Source organism: Phaeodactylum tricornutum, chromosome 10 (genome assembly GCF_000150955.2).
Source record: "Phaeodactylum tricornutum CCAP 1055/1 chromosome 10, whole genome shotgun sequence".
NCBI classification, from domain to species: domain Eukaryota; phylum Bacillariophyta; class Bacillariophyceae; order Surirellales; family Neidiaceae; genus Phaeodactylum; species Phaeodactylum tricornutum.
The window spans coordinates 271,000-288,038 of record NC_011678.1 but is presented as its reverse complement, the minus strand read 5'-3'; the positions used below and the strand labels follow the sequence as shown (position 1 = coordinate 288,038).

The 17,039-nt window shown below is 50.0% G+C and overlaps 6 protein-coding genes across 6 annotated transcripts; 3 read left to right on the top strand and 3 right to left on the bottom strand.

Moving 5' to 3' along the window:
* Positions 1–1,403: 1,403 nt before the first annotated feature.
* PHATRDRAFT_54577 (helicase_2) lies at positions 1,404–4,161 on the top strand (the record flags this gene model as incomplete). Its single annotated transcript, XM_002180942.2, has 5 exons — positions 1,404–1,514; positions 1,612–1,992; positions 2,060–2,290; positions 2,454–2,793; positions 2,852–4,161. 5 exons carry the CDS (start codon positions 1,404–1,406, stop codon positions 4,159–4,161), a joined length of 2,373 nt encoding a protein of 790 aa, XP_002180978.1.
* Positions 4,162–4,476: 315 nt separating this feature from the next.
* On the bottom strand, positions 4,477–4,782 carry PHATRDRAFT_8155 (predicted protein; the record flags this gene model as incomplete). Its single annotated transcript, XM_002180757.1, has 1 exon — positions 4,477–4,782. A coding segment is annotated over one exon (306 nt), but the record flags the coding sequence as incomplete, so codon positions are not given.
* A 78-nt stretch (positions 4,783–4,860) lies between these two features.
* PHATRDRAFT_13154 (predicted protein) lies at positions 4,861–7,515 on the bottom strand (the record flags this gene model as incomplete). The annotated part of the gene is made up of 1 exon (XM_002180756.1): positions 4,861–7,515. A coding segment is annotated over one exon (2,655 nt), but the record flags the coding sequence as incomplete, so codon positions are not given.
* An 886-nt stretch (positions 7,516–8,401) lies between these two features.
* Positions 8,402–12,470, top strand: PHATRDRAFT_46420 (predicted protein). The gene has a single exon (XM_002180941.1). The coding sequence runs from the start codon at positions 8,543–8,545 to the stop codon at positions 12,431–12,433; it is 3,891 nt and encodes a 1,296-aa protein (XP_002180977.1). The 5' UTR covers positions 8,402–8,542; the 3' UTR covers positions 12,434–12,470.
* Positions 12,471–12,551: 81 nt separating this feature from the next.
* On the bottom strand, positions 12,552–15,198 carry PHATRDRAFT_46419 (predicted protein; the record flags this gene model as incomplete). Its single annotated transcript, XM_002180755.1, has 2 exons — positions 13,202–15,198; positions 12,552–13,112 (listed from the first exon to the last, which is right to left on the bottom strand). The coding sequence occupies exons 1-2, from the start codon at positions 15,089–15,091 to the stop codon at positions 12,552–12,554; spliced, it is 2,451 nt and encodes an 816-aa protein (XP_002180791.1). The 5' UTR covers positions 15,092–15,198.
* A 329-nt stretch (positions 15,199–15,527) lies between these two features.
* PHATRDRAFT_46418 (predicted protein) lies at positions 15,528–17,029 on the top strand (the record flags this gene model as incomplete). The annotated part of the gene is made up of 2 exons (XM_002180940.1): positions 15,528–15,626; positions 15,725–17,029. The coding sequence occupies 2 exons, from the start codon at positions 15,528–15,530 to the stop codon at positions 17,027–17,029; spliced, it is 1,404 nt and encodes a 467-aa protein (XP_002180976.1).
* Positions 17,030–17,039: the final 10 nt, after the last annotated feature.

The window sequence follows — 17,039 nt, the reverse complement described above, 5'->3', positions numbered from 1 at the left end:
ATCTGGCCTCCGCCGATTTACCCCCGCTATTCACGGAAGGACAAATTCGAGAGGATGCAACGAAACAAAAGTCTTCCACTACGTCATCTGGTCCAGCCATTACGGTGGTGGCACCAGTTTGTGGTAGCGGCGGTGACTGTGGATCGCGGGAACGACAAGTCCTGGACACGAAAGCTTTCGTCGCCTTGCCACCAACAAAGTCACAGGCGACTCCTGATCGAGAGGGAGAAGACAATGAGCAAGCGCAAAAGGCTTGGCTTTTGCAGCAGTACGAATACGTGGAAGACGACGACGACGACGCCGAACAAGCGATACATGAGGATTCGCTGATTGCGGAGCTTCCCAATTCCACATTCGTCGATGAGGGCAGGTCCAGTGGTTCCCCGAATGTGTCGTCCCAATCCACAGAGACTGAGCTAGACGCAGAAATTCCGACTCCCGAGGAGCTCGTATATAGTACATTACAAGCGGAACTTAGCTCCATGGAGTCTGACCTGGCCGACGAGGCCTCTAATTACATGCGTAGCAAATATGAGATCAAGGAGCTTCAAAAACAGGTCAAAGTAATGCGGCAAAAGGTTCGCGGTGCCCAGCGTAAAGTGAATCAACAGCACCAACGAGTAGTTGAGCCTGTGATATCGGAGGACACCAGAAGTGTACAAGACGGTTTTCCGCCGGATTTGCGCGAAATGGAAGGCGGAGAGCTAGATGAACTCTTTGCAGGCATTTTTGATGCTACCGACAAGGAAACAACAATACAACATGAGGGGGCAGGCCAAGCAGATCCCGTATCGGTGGTTCGAATTCCCAGCAACTCGGTTCCGAAGAAGTGGACTGGGAAAACACCAAAACTAGTTTTGGAAGAATACTGTCGGAAAAATAAGGCCCCCAGGCCAACTTTTCGTCCATTGTCGACGAACGGATGTCATTTGTCGGTCAAACCTACGAAGAGGCCACAATATGATGTGGAGTATCTCGGACCCTCCCCGAGTTTTGCCGACTCTCAGCAATATGTGGCAGCTATGGCCTTGTACGAAATTAGTCCGGAGCTACCTTTGTATCGGCTGTTTCCTCCCTTTTACCGTGATTTGTGGCAGGGTTGGATGTACTCAAGAACAGAGGAAGCAATGCGTGCACTGGAAGCTACAGAAAATGAGCGGAAAGATTGTATAGACGAATTGATTCAGTCTATCCCGGACAATGGCGGTGTGGTGCCAACACTCCGGAAAAAGTCGAGTGAAGAAGTCGGTATTATCGACGATGAGCCAGAAACAGTATCCTGGGATGATGACTCGGCTGACAGCGGGATCTCGTCTGCATTGACGGACACAAAGCCCTCAAAAGCCAGCTTTCAGCTGAAGGCCCAATTTATGTCTCGAGTGACCACGACAGCATACCGTGGGATGCTGAAAGAGAGGTCTGCTCTTCCGATCTTCTCGTTTCGCGATGAGCTTCTCAGGACGATTCGCGTCAACCCTGTCACTGTCGTGTGTGCTGAAACCGGAGCTGGAAAGGTTAGATGCCTCGTTTCTAGTCTAGAATCCAATATTGTATGTGATGCACTAACCTACGACGATTTCCAATTTACGCAACTTCGATCTTCCTTTTTAGACAACGCAATGTCCTCAGTACATACTGGAAGAGGCGCTTTTGGGAGCCCGAGGTGACACAACAACGATTCTGTGTAGTCAACCTCGACGCGTAGCTGCAATTTCGGTAGCAGAACGCGTTTCGGATGAAATGTGCGAAGATTCAGTTGGTAGACTTGTTGGGTATCAAATTCGGCTTGAGTCTCGCAGATCATCCGAAACTAGACTTCTTTTTTGTACCACTGGAGTTATTCTTCGCCGGTTGGTCGAAGATCCAACTCTGAAAGGCATTTCTCACGTCATTGTCGATGAAGTCCATGAACGACAATGGCAAATAGATGTCCTCCTTGTGTCCCTTCGAGCGCTCCTGCAAGGAACGCGGTCCGACTTGAAGGTTGTGTTGGTAAGTTTTCACAGCGAAATCGAGAGTTGTCCAATGAGAAAAATATTTCACCCAGCGTTTCCACCAGATGTCAGCTACTCTTGACGCAGACCTCTTTCGCTCCTTCTTTGGTGGAGCCCCGCTGGTCACTGTTCCTGGGCGGACGTTTCCGGTTGCTACTTATCATTTGGAAGATATTTTGGAAGCGACAAATCACATCATTGAGGAACATTCCCGATATGCTCTTAGACAGTATGACGCTAGAGAAACAGTTTCAATGTGGGTGTCGACAAAGGGGGGTGAGAGGAAAAGGCAAACCGTTTCTCTTGATTCTGAGCTTGGCACAAACGTTTCAGATCGCTACCCTGGGTTCGCATTGCCGACTCGAAGGTAAAATCTGGAGACGTCGAAAGAGGTAGAGAAAGAAAATTTGACTAATTTCTCGCATGTTGTCGTATAGGTCAATGGATCGGGTCGATGAGAGTCAGATTAACTACGATTTGATTGAGGATTTGCTCGAGTTTGTACTCTTGAAAAATGGTACTACGCAAGCGCTTTCTCCTCCGGAAGGCGTCGACATTTCCAATGGTGCACTTCTCATTTTCCTTCCTGGTGTCGGCGAAATCAAGGCTCTAAGTGAGAGACTGCGTAGCAGCAGAATGTTCGGGGACGCACGCTGGTTCACGATCGTCCCATTGCATTCGCTTTTGTCCTCTGCGGAGCAACGACGTGCTTTCGAAAAGCCTCTTAACGGTCGTAGAAATATAATCCTGTCGACAAACATTGCAGAAACAAGCGTTACGATTCCAGATGTCGTTTGCGGTAAGTAACTCATTGAAACCATTTCCTTTCCTTTAAACTCATCTCACTCTTTCTCTAGTTCTTGACTCTGGCCGAGTTCGTGAAGTACACTATGAAAAACGAACGGCTACCAGAAAACTCGTTGCGACCTGGTGCTCCAAAGCAAGTGCAAAGCAACGCGCTGGAAGAGCCGGTCGCGTTCAGCCTGGTCTTTGCCTAAAATTGTTTTCGTCGCTCACGGAACAAAATAATATGAGACTAGCTACAGAGCCTGAGATTCGTCGAATACCACTCGAAGAAGTGTGTCTCAATATATTAGCCTCTGGATTTGCAGTAAAGTGTAGCGACTTCCTCTCTCTGACACCTGAACCGCCGGACCCAGACAACGTGAACGCCGCTCTGCAAGTGCTCCAGAACATCAAGGCGCTGACGTACTCAGATTCGACCCTTTCCGAGCGGCTGACTCCACTCGGTAATCACCTGAGTCGGTTGCCGGTTGATGTACGGCTCGGAAAGATGATGGTATTCGGCACTCTCTTCCGTTGTATCGACACGATAGCAACCATCGTCGCCGCATTATCTGCATCCAAATCTCCGTTCGTTATGTCGTTGCAGGATGCACATCAAGCGAAGGCTGCCCATTCCTCTTTTCACCACCCTAAATCAGACTTTTTGACGCTATTGAACGTTTGGGAGGCATTTAACAAGTGTGATACACAGTCCAAATCGAGGCAATTCTGCCAAGATAATTTCCTCAGTTTTGCAGTACTTCGGGAGATGGGAGACGCGAGGATCCAATATTTAGAGCTTCTCGTTGGCATTGGCTTACTGGACAGAGTAAAGGCTGGATACGACAATCAAAGCCGTCGTTTTGACAGTCGCTTATCAGCAAAAAGTCAGTACAATCGTAACGGAAGGAAGGAGTCCATTGTTCATACTGTTATCTGTGCGGGCCTGTATCCGAATGTTGCCCGAGTGCACCTAACCCCTCAGGGAGACCAAACCATATGGCATAAACAAGAGCGCTTGTTTGTGCACTCTTCGTCGGTCAATGCGAAAGCTTCTAGACAATTGCCCATCTGCTGGATGGGATATCATGAAAAATTTGGGACCGGAAATCGCGTTTCAATATCGACGACCTTCTTTGTACACCCACTTGCACTTCTTTTGTTCGGTGGTGAAATCGTTGTCCTTCATCCGCAAAAAAAGGTGACGATCGACGGATGGATGGAGTTATCGCTTGCTGCCAAGACGGGAGTCATGTTTATACAGCTACGCAAGCAAATCGACAGTATTCTTTCTACTCTGATCGATTGCACGGACAAGAAAATTTTGGAAAGCGAAGCAGCGGAATCAATGGTTGACGGTATAGTATCTCTCCTCTCCTGAAGATCTCGCATATTACGTTAAATACCGGTAGACCTTTCCATTGACAGAAACAAAAATTCTTTTATCTAACTTATGCAGTTTGTGCAAAATTGCTTACGCTTCCGTCGACGTCGAGTTAGCTGACTGCGCACGGAGAGCAGTTTCAGAACGAACAGCCGCACTCGATCCAACGATTTTGTTCCAGTCCTTACGCTGGCCACGAACAGGAACTTTCAAAGCGTCCCCTGAGATGTCGATACAGTCCGATTTTTCAACACGTAGTCCGTGAGTTCCGAGGATAGCGTCGATTTCCTGGACTGCTGGAAGCTCGACCAACACCTTTCCATCCTCGATCTTAACTGCGAATGTCAAAATTTGGAGACCATTGTCAACTCCGATCTCGGCTCCGTCGTCTAAAGAAAATTGTTTCTTGTGTAGTGGACAAGCAACCTTGGCTTCGCCGTTCGTATCCCCCATAATTCCTTGAGATAGTACAAACGCTTGTTTGTGCGGACACATGTTTTGAGTACAGTACCACTCACCACGTTGCACGTTGTTGAAAACTGCAAGCTGTGTATCGCCATACAAAATCGAAGAGCCGACGTTTTCAGCAAAGTCAGATTCACTTCCGACTTCAACCCACGACTTCTCAGACTTTGCAAAAATGTCGCTGTCTGGAGCCCTCCAGTTCGTTTGCGGCTCCCCGTCCTTCGGCCAGTCAGCGGGGCGTTTTTGTCCTCGCATATCAATGAACTCGATCATCGAATCCTTGGATAATGTTTCGTCAGTATTCACAAATTGCTTGAACTTAGCACGACGCGCTGGATCTTTTACAACTTCTGCCCATTCATCGTGATATGTGTCAACCAAATGCTCCATACGAGTGTCGAGTTCGTCACAGATGCCGAGAGAGTCTTCGATGATGACTTCATGCAGATGCCCGATCGGCCCACTTCCATCTTTACCTGAAGGAAGCTTTTTCTGCCAAACAGCTGTGCGCTCCAAGCGATCGGCTGTCAATATGTAGTACATGAGGTATCGGTCGAGGTACTTGATGACAGTCTTTTCGTCAATATCCGTGGCGAAGAGCTCGGCGTGGACGGGATTCGTCCCGCCGTTACCACCGAGGTACAGGTTGTACCCGTTCTCGGTAGCGATGAGGCCGAAATCTTTGCTTTGGGCTTCAGCACATTCCCGCACACACCCAGAAACGCCACTTTTCAATTTATGAGGGGATCGAATTCCTTTGTACCGGTTTTCGATCTCAACCGCGAACGAGACTGCATCTTGTACACCGTAACGACACCACGTTGATCCGACGCAAGATTTCACGGTACGGAGAGCTTTTCCGTATGCGTGCCCAGATTCGAAACCAGCCTGCCCCAACTCTTCCCAAATATCAGGTAGCTGGTGTTTGGCGGCGCCGAACAGATCGACTCGCTGAGCACCGGTCACCTTCGTATAGAGATCGTACTTCTTTGCAACGACTCCCAATGCGATTAGCTGATCAGGCAACAACTCACCGGCCGGCACCCGAGGTACAACAGAATAAGATCCACCACGCTGCATGTTCGCCATAGCACGATCATTCGTATCTTGCAAAGCATCACGTCCGTCGTCTATGATGATGCCGTTGTTAAGCGAGGCAAGAATGGAACCCACTGTCGGCTTGCAAACTTCGCAGCCATCTCCATGGCCATGTTTGTGCAAAACTTTTTCGAAGGAGTCCACGCTGGAGGGGTCCGTGTCGGTACGCACCAAGGCCATGAGTTCCGGCCTAGAATAGGAAAAATGTTCGCAGAGATGATTGGACAAAGTGCCACCTAACTTCGCGAGTTCCTGCTTGAGAATATCTTTAACTTGGGGTTCACATCCACCACAACCAGTGCCTGCATTGCTGCACTTCTTGACGGCCGACAGTGTAGCGCCTTCCACCCCAAGCTCCACGATCGTTGAGGCAATGTCACCCCGCGTGACATCATTGCAAGAACAAATCTGAGCCGTTGGGTCGTCCGAAACACCCTCGTTTTCTTCCGCCACCCCACCACGGGCCGAGATCGGAGGCAAGAGCATGGCCGGATTTTCCGTGAGCTCTTCTTCGCTCTTGACAGCAAGTTTGTGTAGTTTATCGTAGTCGGCAGCGTCTCCGACCAAGATTCCACCACGAAGCTTGGTGCCCGCTTTGTTCAAAATAAGTTTACGGTAAACTCGGCTGACTGGGTCATTCCAGACCATTTCGGAAACATCCTTGTCGTCGGATCGAGGTTGATTAACACCAAACGAGGCGACATCACATCCAAGCAACTTGAGTTTGGTAGACATGTCGGCGCCGGTAAAGGCAGGAAGGTTCTCGGGATCTAGAGCTTTGCCGATCCCAAAATCGTCAGCTAGACACTTGGCCGCCACATCCGCCATGGTGTATCCCGGTGCGATCAATCCGTAGATGAAGTTATTGTAGAGGGCGATCTCCCCTACTGCGTACACCCCTTTGGCCGACGTGCGCATTTGATCATCGACTACGACACCACCGCGTTCCCCAACGGCGATGCCGGCGTCCCGCGCGAGTTCGTCACGCGGCTTAATGCCAGCGCTGACAATAACCATTTGCACAGGAAGATCCTCCCAGTCCTCGTTGCTGAATCGCAAGGCCGAGACGGGGGACATGGATTCCATGTCGGTGGAACCGTCCTGGCCGACAAAGGATTCGGTACGTGCGCCGCAATGCACCTTGAGACCCATGTCTTCAATGACTCCGACGAGGGCGTTGTGGCCACCCTGATCGATTTGTCGACACATGAGAATATCGGCGAACTCAATAATATGGGATTCGAGGCCCATATCCTTCGCGGCTTTAGCGGCTTCGAGGCCCAGGAGGCCACCACCGATCACCGCGGCCGACTTGACGTTGTTGTCTTGGGCGTACTGTAACATATTCTCGAGGTCTTCAATTGTACGGTAGACGAAGACTCCGGGACGTTGCTTACCGGGAATGGGCGGCACGAAGGGAAACGATCCAGTCGCTAGCACGCAAGCATCGTAGGAGAGAACTTTCCCGGATTGTCCCGTGACGGTCTGGGCTTCCGTATCAATCGAAACAGCCTTGTCTTTGAGCAAGAGCTCGACGCCATTTTCGTCGTACCAGACGGTCTTGCCTTCTTTGTCGAACTCGCTCGTCATGGATAGCGCGGAAGGGTCGCGTGTCTCAAAGTACGAAGTGAGCTTCACGCGGTTATAGGCCGCTCGAGGTTCTTCGCAAAAGGTTGAGAGCTGCAGCTGCTTTTCGTTGCCGTCGGCAGCAGCACCAATCTTGAGTAGATTCTCCATGACTTTCTGACCCACCATTCCATTGCCGATTACCACTACTCGTTTCTTAGAGTCTGGCTCGGCCGAGAGCGAGGTAGAAGTGGATCTTAAAGACAGACTTTGTGTTGGCAAACGAGTCGAAAAAGCAAAGGCGTCGGCCGACGGCGATGGGCCGAGAGCCAGCAGGAAACTTCCGATTGCCATTACAGACAAGCTCCTGAACACAGGTAGTGTTTGTACCATTGTGAGGATATATCGCAGCTTGGATCCAAAACTGGAGCTAGAGTTCGGTCGCGACCAAAAGGTGTTCAAAATATGGAATTGTGGTGTTTTTTGTGAAAGATGGAAAACGGAAGCCTTTTTTCCTTTTGGGTTTGCACTCACAACGCAGACACAATACACGCGAGAAAGACACTGGATCGAACCAGATGCCGAAAAAGATCGGCAGTCAGGTTTCCGCACTGCCGGAAATTCCCACTCCAGCAAAGCAACGCGAACGTATATGTTCATCATCAAGGCATCTATACGATGTCGCAGAGATCTATTTTATTAATCGATCAAGCCATCTAGACAGTATGATTTGAAATATTTAACAAAGTCAGGTTCGAACTCCGGAACTCCAATCCTTTGATTCGCTGATTGCCTCCGGAAGCAAGCCAGCTGGTATAGAAATTCTGTTTCAGGGGAAATTTGAAACAAAATTATCACAATCGAAAGATACTTAATACTTAGAAAAGATAAATCTTTCATTAATTGCCCATCGAGAAAGCTATCTGCTGTCGGCCAAGTCGTTTGCTTAAAGCACAGCTACCCACTTGAATTATTCTTCCGAGCGGCAGACGGCCCGTCATCCCGAAGAATCTGGGTTTTCACAGTGTCACCAGAAACCCCGAACGAGGTTACATTACCGAACCTAAGAGGGTCGGGTCGTACCTGCAAACCATTCCCAATGGTAGAGGTGGGTCAAATAACTTTAGCTTCCGAGAAACAGCGTCTGTAGAAACACCTTCGATTCAATTACAGCGAATTGTTTTGTATCGTTTGGTTCCGCTATCTGTGCAAAACGCGATAACAAATCAGAAATAGGGTACGGTGGAGAATGGCAACTCAAGACAATAGCATGTCCGACTCAAGTTTTCCGTCGCAGGAATTACTGGTTAGCGTGGAGGCAGTCGCCATGAATGGTGTTGTGGCCTGCATACAAAGTGTTGTGAAAGAGATTCGAGAGATTCCGGAATTTCAGCCCCAAACGCTGTCGTTAGCCAGTCGGAAGAACGGGAGCGCGACTGGGACCAAGGATGATAGGACGAGAAGCATACGCGTGTACACTCGTTTACGTGATGCCGGCATCGTGAAGCGCGTCGACGAAATCAAGCAACAGCTTGATGAGATCCTCACCAATCAGCCAGAAAGAGGGTGTGACGTTTTTGAAAACGCAGCAAATAATGTTGGAATCGACGACGAGCGATCGCTGCTTTTGCACATGATACTCATCCCTTTGATAGGAGACCTCGGACGATGCTACGCTGTTTTGGACCAAGCGCCACCCCCTTCGACTGCCCCGCAAACATCAGCTTTGCTCAATCGGTCTAAACGATCTCCATCCGTACAAAGCCCGCCGCCACCGATTGGTATGCTTTCTGTTCAACACTACACAGACGTCGCCGCATGTTTGGAACTGCTCATTTGCAGCAGTATTTTACCAAAATTGGAACCACACGTACTGTGGAAAGCGGCTGAGCGTGCGCACTATACCCTGCCGAAGTCTATAGCTGGACGTGTACCACTCCCAGCGCTAACGTGGGCGTCACTGCAAACACAAAAACACCATGACTATTGGGAGGCAAACGCTGCCTATGAGTTGGTGTGTACGGCAAGTGCGCTGGGTTCCGTTCTCTTGTTGGATCGGTTTCGACCAATGCTGTTGCCGCGACACGTGGCAGATATTTATGCTGCTCTGCTGCAAGGGGAGGCGTTGCTGGCTCGGGTACCGTTGATGGAGGAGTGCAGACCTACTGTGACAAGACTGCAAATTTTATCGAGGCGCGTCGGCTTGGATGCAGCCTCGGTGTCTTCATGCGTGGTGGATTCTCATTCGCAAGCCCGTGCCTTGCAAAAGCTTTTGCTGCAGGGAACGCGTGCCCCGAGCTGGCTGCGCTTGCGGGTAGGAAAGTTGCTGAACGATTTGGCTTGCCGAGACTTGCCTTCAATCGTTGATGTTTTCGTACAGGCCGCTCCCAAGGAGCGGACAGCCGCCAGTACACGGCTTGCGCAGGTACTCGTTCCAAAAACGATTCAGCCGAAAACGTACTACCAGGCAATCCTGAAGCAGATGTTTGTATTGCTGGATCGGGTTGGCGTGACGACAGAAAGCAAGGTGGTATCGATAGAGTCACTGCAACTAGGCGGTCTGAGTCGGCAAGATAGCTGCTCCCTTGATCTAGTCCGCGCGGTCCTTGATCGGCTACCTTTTTGTTTCCTCGAGGAGCAATTTTTGCCAGAGTTGGTGAAGTTATTCACGGGACAACAGGAGCGAGGTGTACACGTGGCCGTCCGGAGACTGGGTGTCCTGACTTGTCAATTTTCACCTTCTTTCGATCCTTCGCGAATATCTCATTTGATGCTTTACCGAATCGACGGGTGCGAGAAGGACTTATCAATTGGGACTCCTCTCAATTTGCTTGGCCTGCTGACAAGAGTCGCTGTGATGCCGTCAGTATTGCATCTCGCAGTAAAGGACGATTCCCTCTGGACACTCCGTGCTACCTTACACGCAATATCTCGCTCAGCGTTTGGAACCGACGGTGATTCAATTGACAGTGTCGATGTCTCCGCAGTCGCAGTACTGTACGCCCTTGCTCCTTCCAGTTCTGATATGGAAGGATATGCATTTCGTAGTGTTTCCGGAGAAGGCGAAGCCAATGTTTATGATTCAGTCTCCTACAGGAAATGTGCTGGTTCAAATATAGATGACAAGTACACGCTGGAACAAGCTGTCGGAGATATTGAAAAACGAGCAGTGTTTGTGGTAGAGAAGCTGCTGTTGCCTCTGTGCTCACCCAAGGAAGACCTAACAAGCCTAACTCAAGAAATGTTGCCGTCACGAATGTTTCAACTGACTCTGACCCTTTACTTCAAGACGTTCGAATCAACCCAGGAAGCCGAGAAGACAGCCAGTCTTTGCAACGTTCTTTTTCGCCAAGACCTCTTTCGACTTGTCTCGCTAGTCTTGCTTCCTCTTTTGTGTGATCAGTGTCCTCCTGCAACTTTGTTGCTCTCCGCTTCGGCAAGCCAGGGTGTGTTCGACTTGATGAAGCTCGTGTTTAGGCTTGCTGACGAAATTGGGAATGATCAAATAGCGAGCCACAGTTCCCCAAAACATAACTCATTGAAGAGTGCCGAGATGGATGACGCTGTCCTGCAATTTTTGCCATGTGCCAGCTTCTTCTGCAAAGTCTTACATCTTAAACCGCCAATAATAATCACCTATGAGAGGGCATTTGGCTCGAGCAATGACGAAGTGCTTCTTTCTGTGACATCGGTCCTTTTAAGTCTTCTGGTTGGGGTTCTTGAGCTCGGAGCTGAAAAACGCTCATCATCTGACGAGAGTGTCTTGCGCTCTCTGGTTCCTTTGCTGAAAAGTTTAGCTTCTGAAAAGAGAACGTCGGCAGCAACGTCTTCGGCTTATTCAGAGATATCAGAAGTAGCAAGTCACGCTATGGCATTGATTGCTTGCAGAAGGGAGGGACGACAAAAGCCATCCAGCTCTACTCCAATATCATTCGCGGCAAAAATTATTGAAATCCAAGAGGAGATTACCTCCTTTGAGCCACCGATCCGAGCGCGTGGCGTCGTCTTGTTACGGCATTTGGCCGCAAGTTTGTTGAGAGACGATATTCTTGGTAGCCAGAGAAACTCAAAAGTCATTTCGTCTGATGATGAAAGTGAGGATAAGTTGGAACGAATTCTAGTAATCTTGTTCTTTGCATTGAAAGATCAGGAGTCCTACGTTTTCCTGGCGGCTATTCAAACTCTGGTTGCGATAGCCGATGAGCGACCAACGCATTTTCTTCCGTTACTATGTAGAGGAGTCTCACTAGGAGCTGTGCAATTGGCTCGAGAGGAAGTGCTTCTTTCTTCGGAGCAGAGAATCAAAGTTGCTGAAGCTTTGCTTTTCGTTATCCGACGGAGAGCAGGAATATACGAACATTTGTCAAGCCTGCTTGGTATGCTTGCGTTAGGGTCAGTCGAAAAGTTATCTCATGACTTAGACACCCCGTCGCAAGCATTGCAGATTGCTGAAGAGACTCATGCCTACTTCCTGAATATAGAATCGAGACATGCAAAAGAAGAGGAGTTATCTGCTTACGATGCCCCGGACGACGTGGATGTTCGACTGAGAACGGGAGGACCCCTTTTTGCCTCAGAGGAGGCAGACGCTGTTATTGCATCCATCATGAACGTTGTCACTGAGGCTGTGGTAATAGCGCATCCCTCGCTAAGTGCACATTTCTGCTCTGTTCTAATTTCTTGTGCAGTCGAAAAGCTACGCTTAGGAAGCGCTCGTCCTCTTCGACGTGCCGGGGCCCTTCTAGCTAGAGAGTTGTACGGTTCTCTAATTCGTGAGCAAGACGAATTTCTGAATTCCATTACAAATGATAAGGAAAGTTGCTGTCCAATGTCCGTGGCAATGGTATCGGCCGGAGAGGAAAGTCTCTATGCAACACTGGTTCGCTGCGTCAATTATTACGATCTCAAGGATTCGCAGCTGAGCAGAACATATGACCCGACGACGGCGATTAGGTGCCAAGAAGCTTTACAATTGAGGGAACAAGGAGAGGCGGGGGGGATCCTTCCGGCCGGCCGTCTTGTGGCAGCCTCAAAAAGTGAAGACGAGAAAAACCCGATTGTACGTCTATTTGCTCAGGAAAACCGAGACAGTCTGATCGAGAAAATTGGGCTCCCACGTGTTTCTGTATCACAACTGTAGACGTAATCATTTTGAATAGAGCACTAGCTGATCGAACAAGTAATGCAAAGGCAGCAATTTCAAACATTGACAGCATCTTCGTCCCTTCATTTGGGCGTTCCCATTAAATTGATAGGTGTTATTTGCTTTCATCACTTTGGGAAATTGAAGCAATTGTCCGATCCAATGCTTGAACTTGTTGAACCAAGCGACTCTCAATGTTACGATTCCAGCGCGCTGGCCGGCGGAAAAAACCAGGCACAGCCTGGCGAAACTCAAGACGCTCCATCCCTAAGACAAAAGGATCAGTTTGATGATAGGGTGTGGCGATGTCGGGCTGCCCAGCGCAGCCCCTTACATCCAAAACCGACAAAGAAGACCCCTCACCGTGATATCGCAAAGCATTTAGAATTTGTCTACCTGCTAGGTTGTTGTTGCCCTCTTCCGGGACAGGAAGATCAGGATGGTGAGCAATGTTCAGTAGACGGCAGGATTGAAGCCGGAGCTCAGCCAGTGTGCTGCCTCGAGCTTTGAGCATGGCATATATGGCTCCGGATGAGAGTTTTGTGCAAAAGCTAAGATCTAAGGAATACAAATTTGGCACGCCGTGGGTAATTGCTTGAATGCTCGCGTCAGTCAGCTTTTTACAATACCTCAAATACAAATGCTGCAATTCGGGAACAAATCGGACAATCGAAAACTGTACCAAAGACAAGCGTGTCAACAAGCCATTTGATTTGCTGATAGAAGGAAATAGAGTTATACCTTATTGGTGCCGCCCGAACTTACCACAAAAGTGTCAGTCAAGCGGTGACATTCGCTTACAATCAGCGACCGCAAGCGATGCATGCCAACTAAGGCATCTGCGGCATCGTCGCGCAAGCTGTGACATCCCCACAGATTGAGCATGACAAGTCGACTTCCATCAGGGGATCCGCTGTTAACACCGTCATACAGTAGCGGAATCGTCGGACTATTTTCTAACGTCCACAATTCGGGCAGCCTCAAGTGCTTGATTCGGTTCAATCCCCATAGCGTCAATTGCTCTAGCCGCGTGCAATGCTGGGTTATAGCATCTAGACTAGCATTCGTCAATTTGTAATTGTCCCTCATGTACAACGCCCTCAGTTCCTTCAAGTGCCGCCCGATTGCCAACCCGGAAACATCCGTCAAAGGCAAATTCGAAACGTCCAAAACTTGAAGTTTGTGGCATTGCCGACAAATCTGACTAATTCCAGAATCATCTACTTTTCGCACACCTTTCATGTACAGCACTCGTAATGTATCGTGTGCGAATGTCGCCAATGAGCTCATTGTTTCGTTGTTTAGACGGACACACCAGGATATATCTATTGACCTCAATTTGCGTAGGAAAGGAATGGCTCGGTGCAAATCGTCGGGTTCCAGATCCGCAAAGCCACTCAAAAAGAGACATTCAAGTGATGAATATGAATTTGTTAATAGTCCCTTGAGGAGCGTGCGGGTAAAGTAGGGAAATGCAGAGTCGTTGTTATCAATTGTTGTGGCGACACCCCATTCGCGAATCGTGCAACGCCAACCATGGCAGACTCGTTGACAATGGACACGTTCCCGTACTTCCAAAAAAGGCATCACAATGGGTAGGACAATTTCGGAAACGGCTGACCGTAGTCGCCATTGTCGCGGCTTTGGCCGAACCTTTAAATTTGGAGGAAGAGAGGTCACTCGCGACGACGTAGACCAGCATTTGTCAAGTACGACTCCGTTAGAAGCTTCGGATGCTCCGGTAGCCTTCTCACTTTCATTCGAGCTCATTGTCGATGCAAATTGTATATACGAGCTCAGAAGGTCTTCGGCAAACTCCGTCATGGATTGGGCTCGACCCATTCGTCGAGCCTGCAAAAGTGTTGTTTGGTCATCAAGCTCATTGTCTTTGCTCGTAAGCTCTAAAAGCGGCGACAACAATTGCTTTTGGTGCTGCTCTTTAGCCAAGGTCCGCACAGCAGCGTATCGGAAGTGCGAGTCAACCATCTCACAAGAAATTCGGCGTTTCAGCACGACCGCTTCATGTTCGGCAAAACTTTCATCATGCCATTCGGTCGACGCCAACCTCGCTGACTTGTTAGCCGATGCCTCGGCAACACAGTAATGAACGTGCAATCGTTTGGAAACACCCGGACAAGGGTCGCCAAAAACAGCATTCATGGACTGTGTCCTCGTGTTCCCATTCTCTAATGATTGTTCTCCATTATGCGGATCGGAGGTGCTGCCAGTAGTAGTATCGGCATCTCCCAAAAGTACTCGGACGTTGGATCGTTTCATCCCGTTTCTCAGCGCATCCAAGCGAATGGTACCATTTGCAAAATCAAAATTGCTGCCGGGACCTGAGTCCTTTGGATGTTGTTGGGCGAGCAGCAGGGCTCGTAAAAAGGGTGTCACATCGCGGGTAAATGGAATACCCGTTGCCGTGTCGTTGCTGAGTTCGCCCGTCAGCAAGCGCTTTCCTTCACAAGGACCGTACGAAGCCGAGACAATCTTGACCATCAAAGACGGAGTCTCATCACTACTATTATTCGCGCCGCCAATATTGCAACCACTGTCATAATCAGGACTAAAGGGGGGCAATAAAGCTTGCTTTTCCGCGATGCGTCGTGCCGAACACCTTTCTTCCATCGACATTGTCAGTCGCGAAGCCTCCATCGCCGCCGCCCCAGCCGACGCCAATACTGATGCTTGTATACCTGGCCCCGTGAGATCTCACTCATCCAATCGTGATTGTCTTCGGACGCCATGCGACCGAATCGATTTTGCATTCTTTTGGAAAGGAACGAGAGACCGTGTCGGATTTAGAGTTTGAAAAGAGCGTAACTAGCTAGAGGTAGTCATGCAGAACCAGATTTAGAGCTAATTGTAAGGGGTTAGGGTCGGAACCTACTTACATTAGTCTAACTGTAAATGCGCCGGCACCTAACGCTAATGATAGCTTTCATTTCGAGATTGCCGTATTCGTCCAGCCATTCTACCGTTAGCGCGAGAGGATGACGCAACGGCCTACACGTGGATTGATCCAATGAGAAGTTGAAGACTTGCCTGGATAGCGTATGTTACTTATTCTACCATTTTACGTGAAAATGTGATGTCCCGCCTCCAAACACGACACGATCCTCTCTCCTCCACAACGATACTACAGGTGTCTCCTGGTGTCCAATCCGACCTCTCGCCTTCCCCAAAAAGAGTACCACGGAACCCAAAAACTTTGTTCTCCTTCCACAAAGCAACAAGGCGGCTTGTGTCTTGTTGGGTGTGTTCCAAAGTCGGCTCTAGTGACCAAAGCGCAAGCGACGTTTACCCGTCCGACCTACGGACAGCTCGGACAGGGAGAATGCGTCGCTGGATCGTGTCTCCCCTGTTGTTCCTGGCGACGTCGTCGTCGTCGTCGTCGTGGTGAGTGGGGCGCTCGCACGGAGTGTTCCCTGGGTTATCTTGACGTTGGGATCGAGCGCGGGCGCGACACGGACCGCATCGTTCGTGTGGGGGAAGGTTTACCGCGGTGGTGCGGATACGGCGTCCGAAGATTTCGAGACGGAACAAAGTCATCACGCGGAGGAAGAAGTCGAAGACGTCTCGAACGAAGACGAAGGTTCGGTCGAAGAGGAGGAAGACGTAGGCCCCGTCGTTGAGGTCGCGACGGAAGCCTCCGAGGAACCAGAAACGAGCGGGGCCGAACCCGGTTCGTCCGAGACGACGGATGTCTTTCAGGATGCCAGCGTCGGGACGGAGGATATCACCCTCGTCGAAGACGATAGTGCCGCGCACGTGGATCGGATGGAGTACGCCGACGATGAAGGCAGTGAAGAAACAACGACTCTCGACGAGACTGCGGATCCCGAGACTGAGGATCCCGAACCCACACCCGCTGCGGCAGTCGAGGTTGCAATCTCACCCCTTACGGACGAAACCGCCCCGTCGGTCGGCAAAAACGACTCGGTAGTGACCGATGAGACCAAGGCCGCCCTGAGCAAACTTCAGTACCGGCAACGAGAAATTCAAGGCTTGCGGCCAGAGATTGCCGAACATCTCGTGGAAAACCAATTAACGCGACCTCCCGAAGGGATTCCTGACGGTTGGTACCGGGAGGAAGCCTCACCTCGACAGCGACAGCGACAGCAACGCTCATCTAGTGCTATTGAGCGACAAATGCCCCGCCTGACTCGGGCACGAATACAACGGATGGTTCCCGTAGCCGCCGGTGTGCTGGTGATTGGTGTAGGGGTACAAACTGGATCGTTGGCACTTGTGGCGGCGAAAGTCGGTGCATTGCTGGCCTCGGGTGGCCCGAGCTCCCCAACGGCAACCACGCAATCATGGGAAACCGTCCCACCTTCCCACCATACGGAAGCTGAATCCGAGGAAGGTACCATGGAAGACCATAAAGACAAAATGGCGACTGCCGTAACGGATGCACCTCCGTCGGCAGTACCTACCAATGCACACACGCACAGTACGGGTGACATCCATCCGCACAGTATTCGGCCCGGATCCCGTACCGCCAACGATACTTTGGACGTTACTTGGTTGGACAAGGCTATTACGGCGGTGGAGCGAAGGATCAAGGCCTTTTTGCGTATGGAAATCTGAGAGACGAAAT

Excerpts from the sequence above, each read along its gene's own strand:
- PHATRDRAFT_46420 (XM_002180941.1), top strand. The coding sequence starts at position 8,543 with ATGGCAACTCAAGACAATAGCATGTCCGACTCAAGTTTTCCGTCGCAG.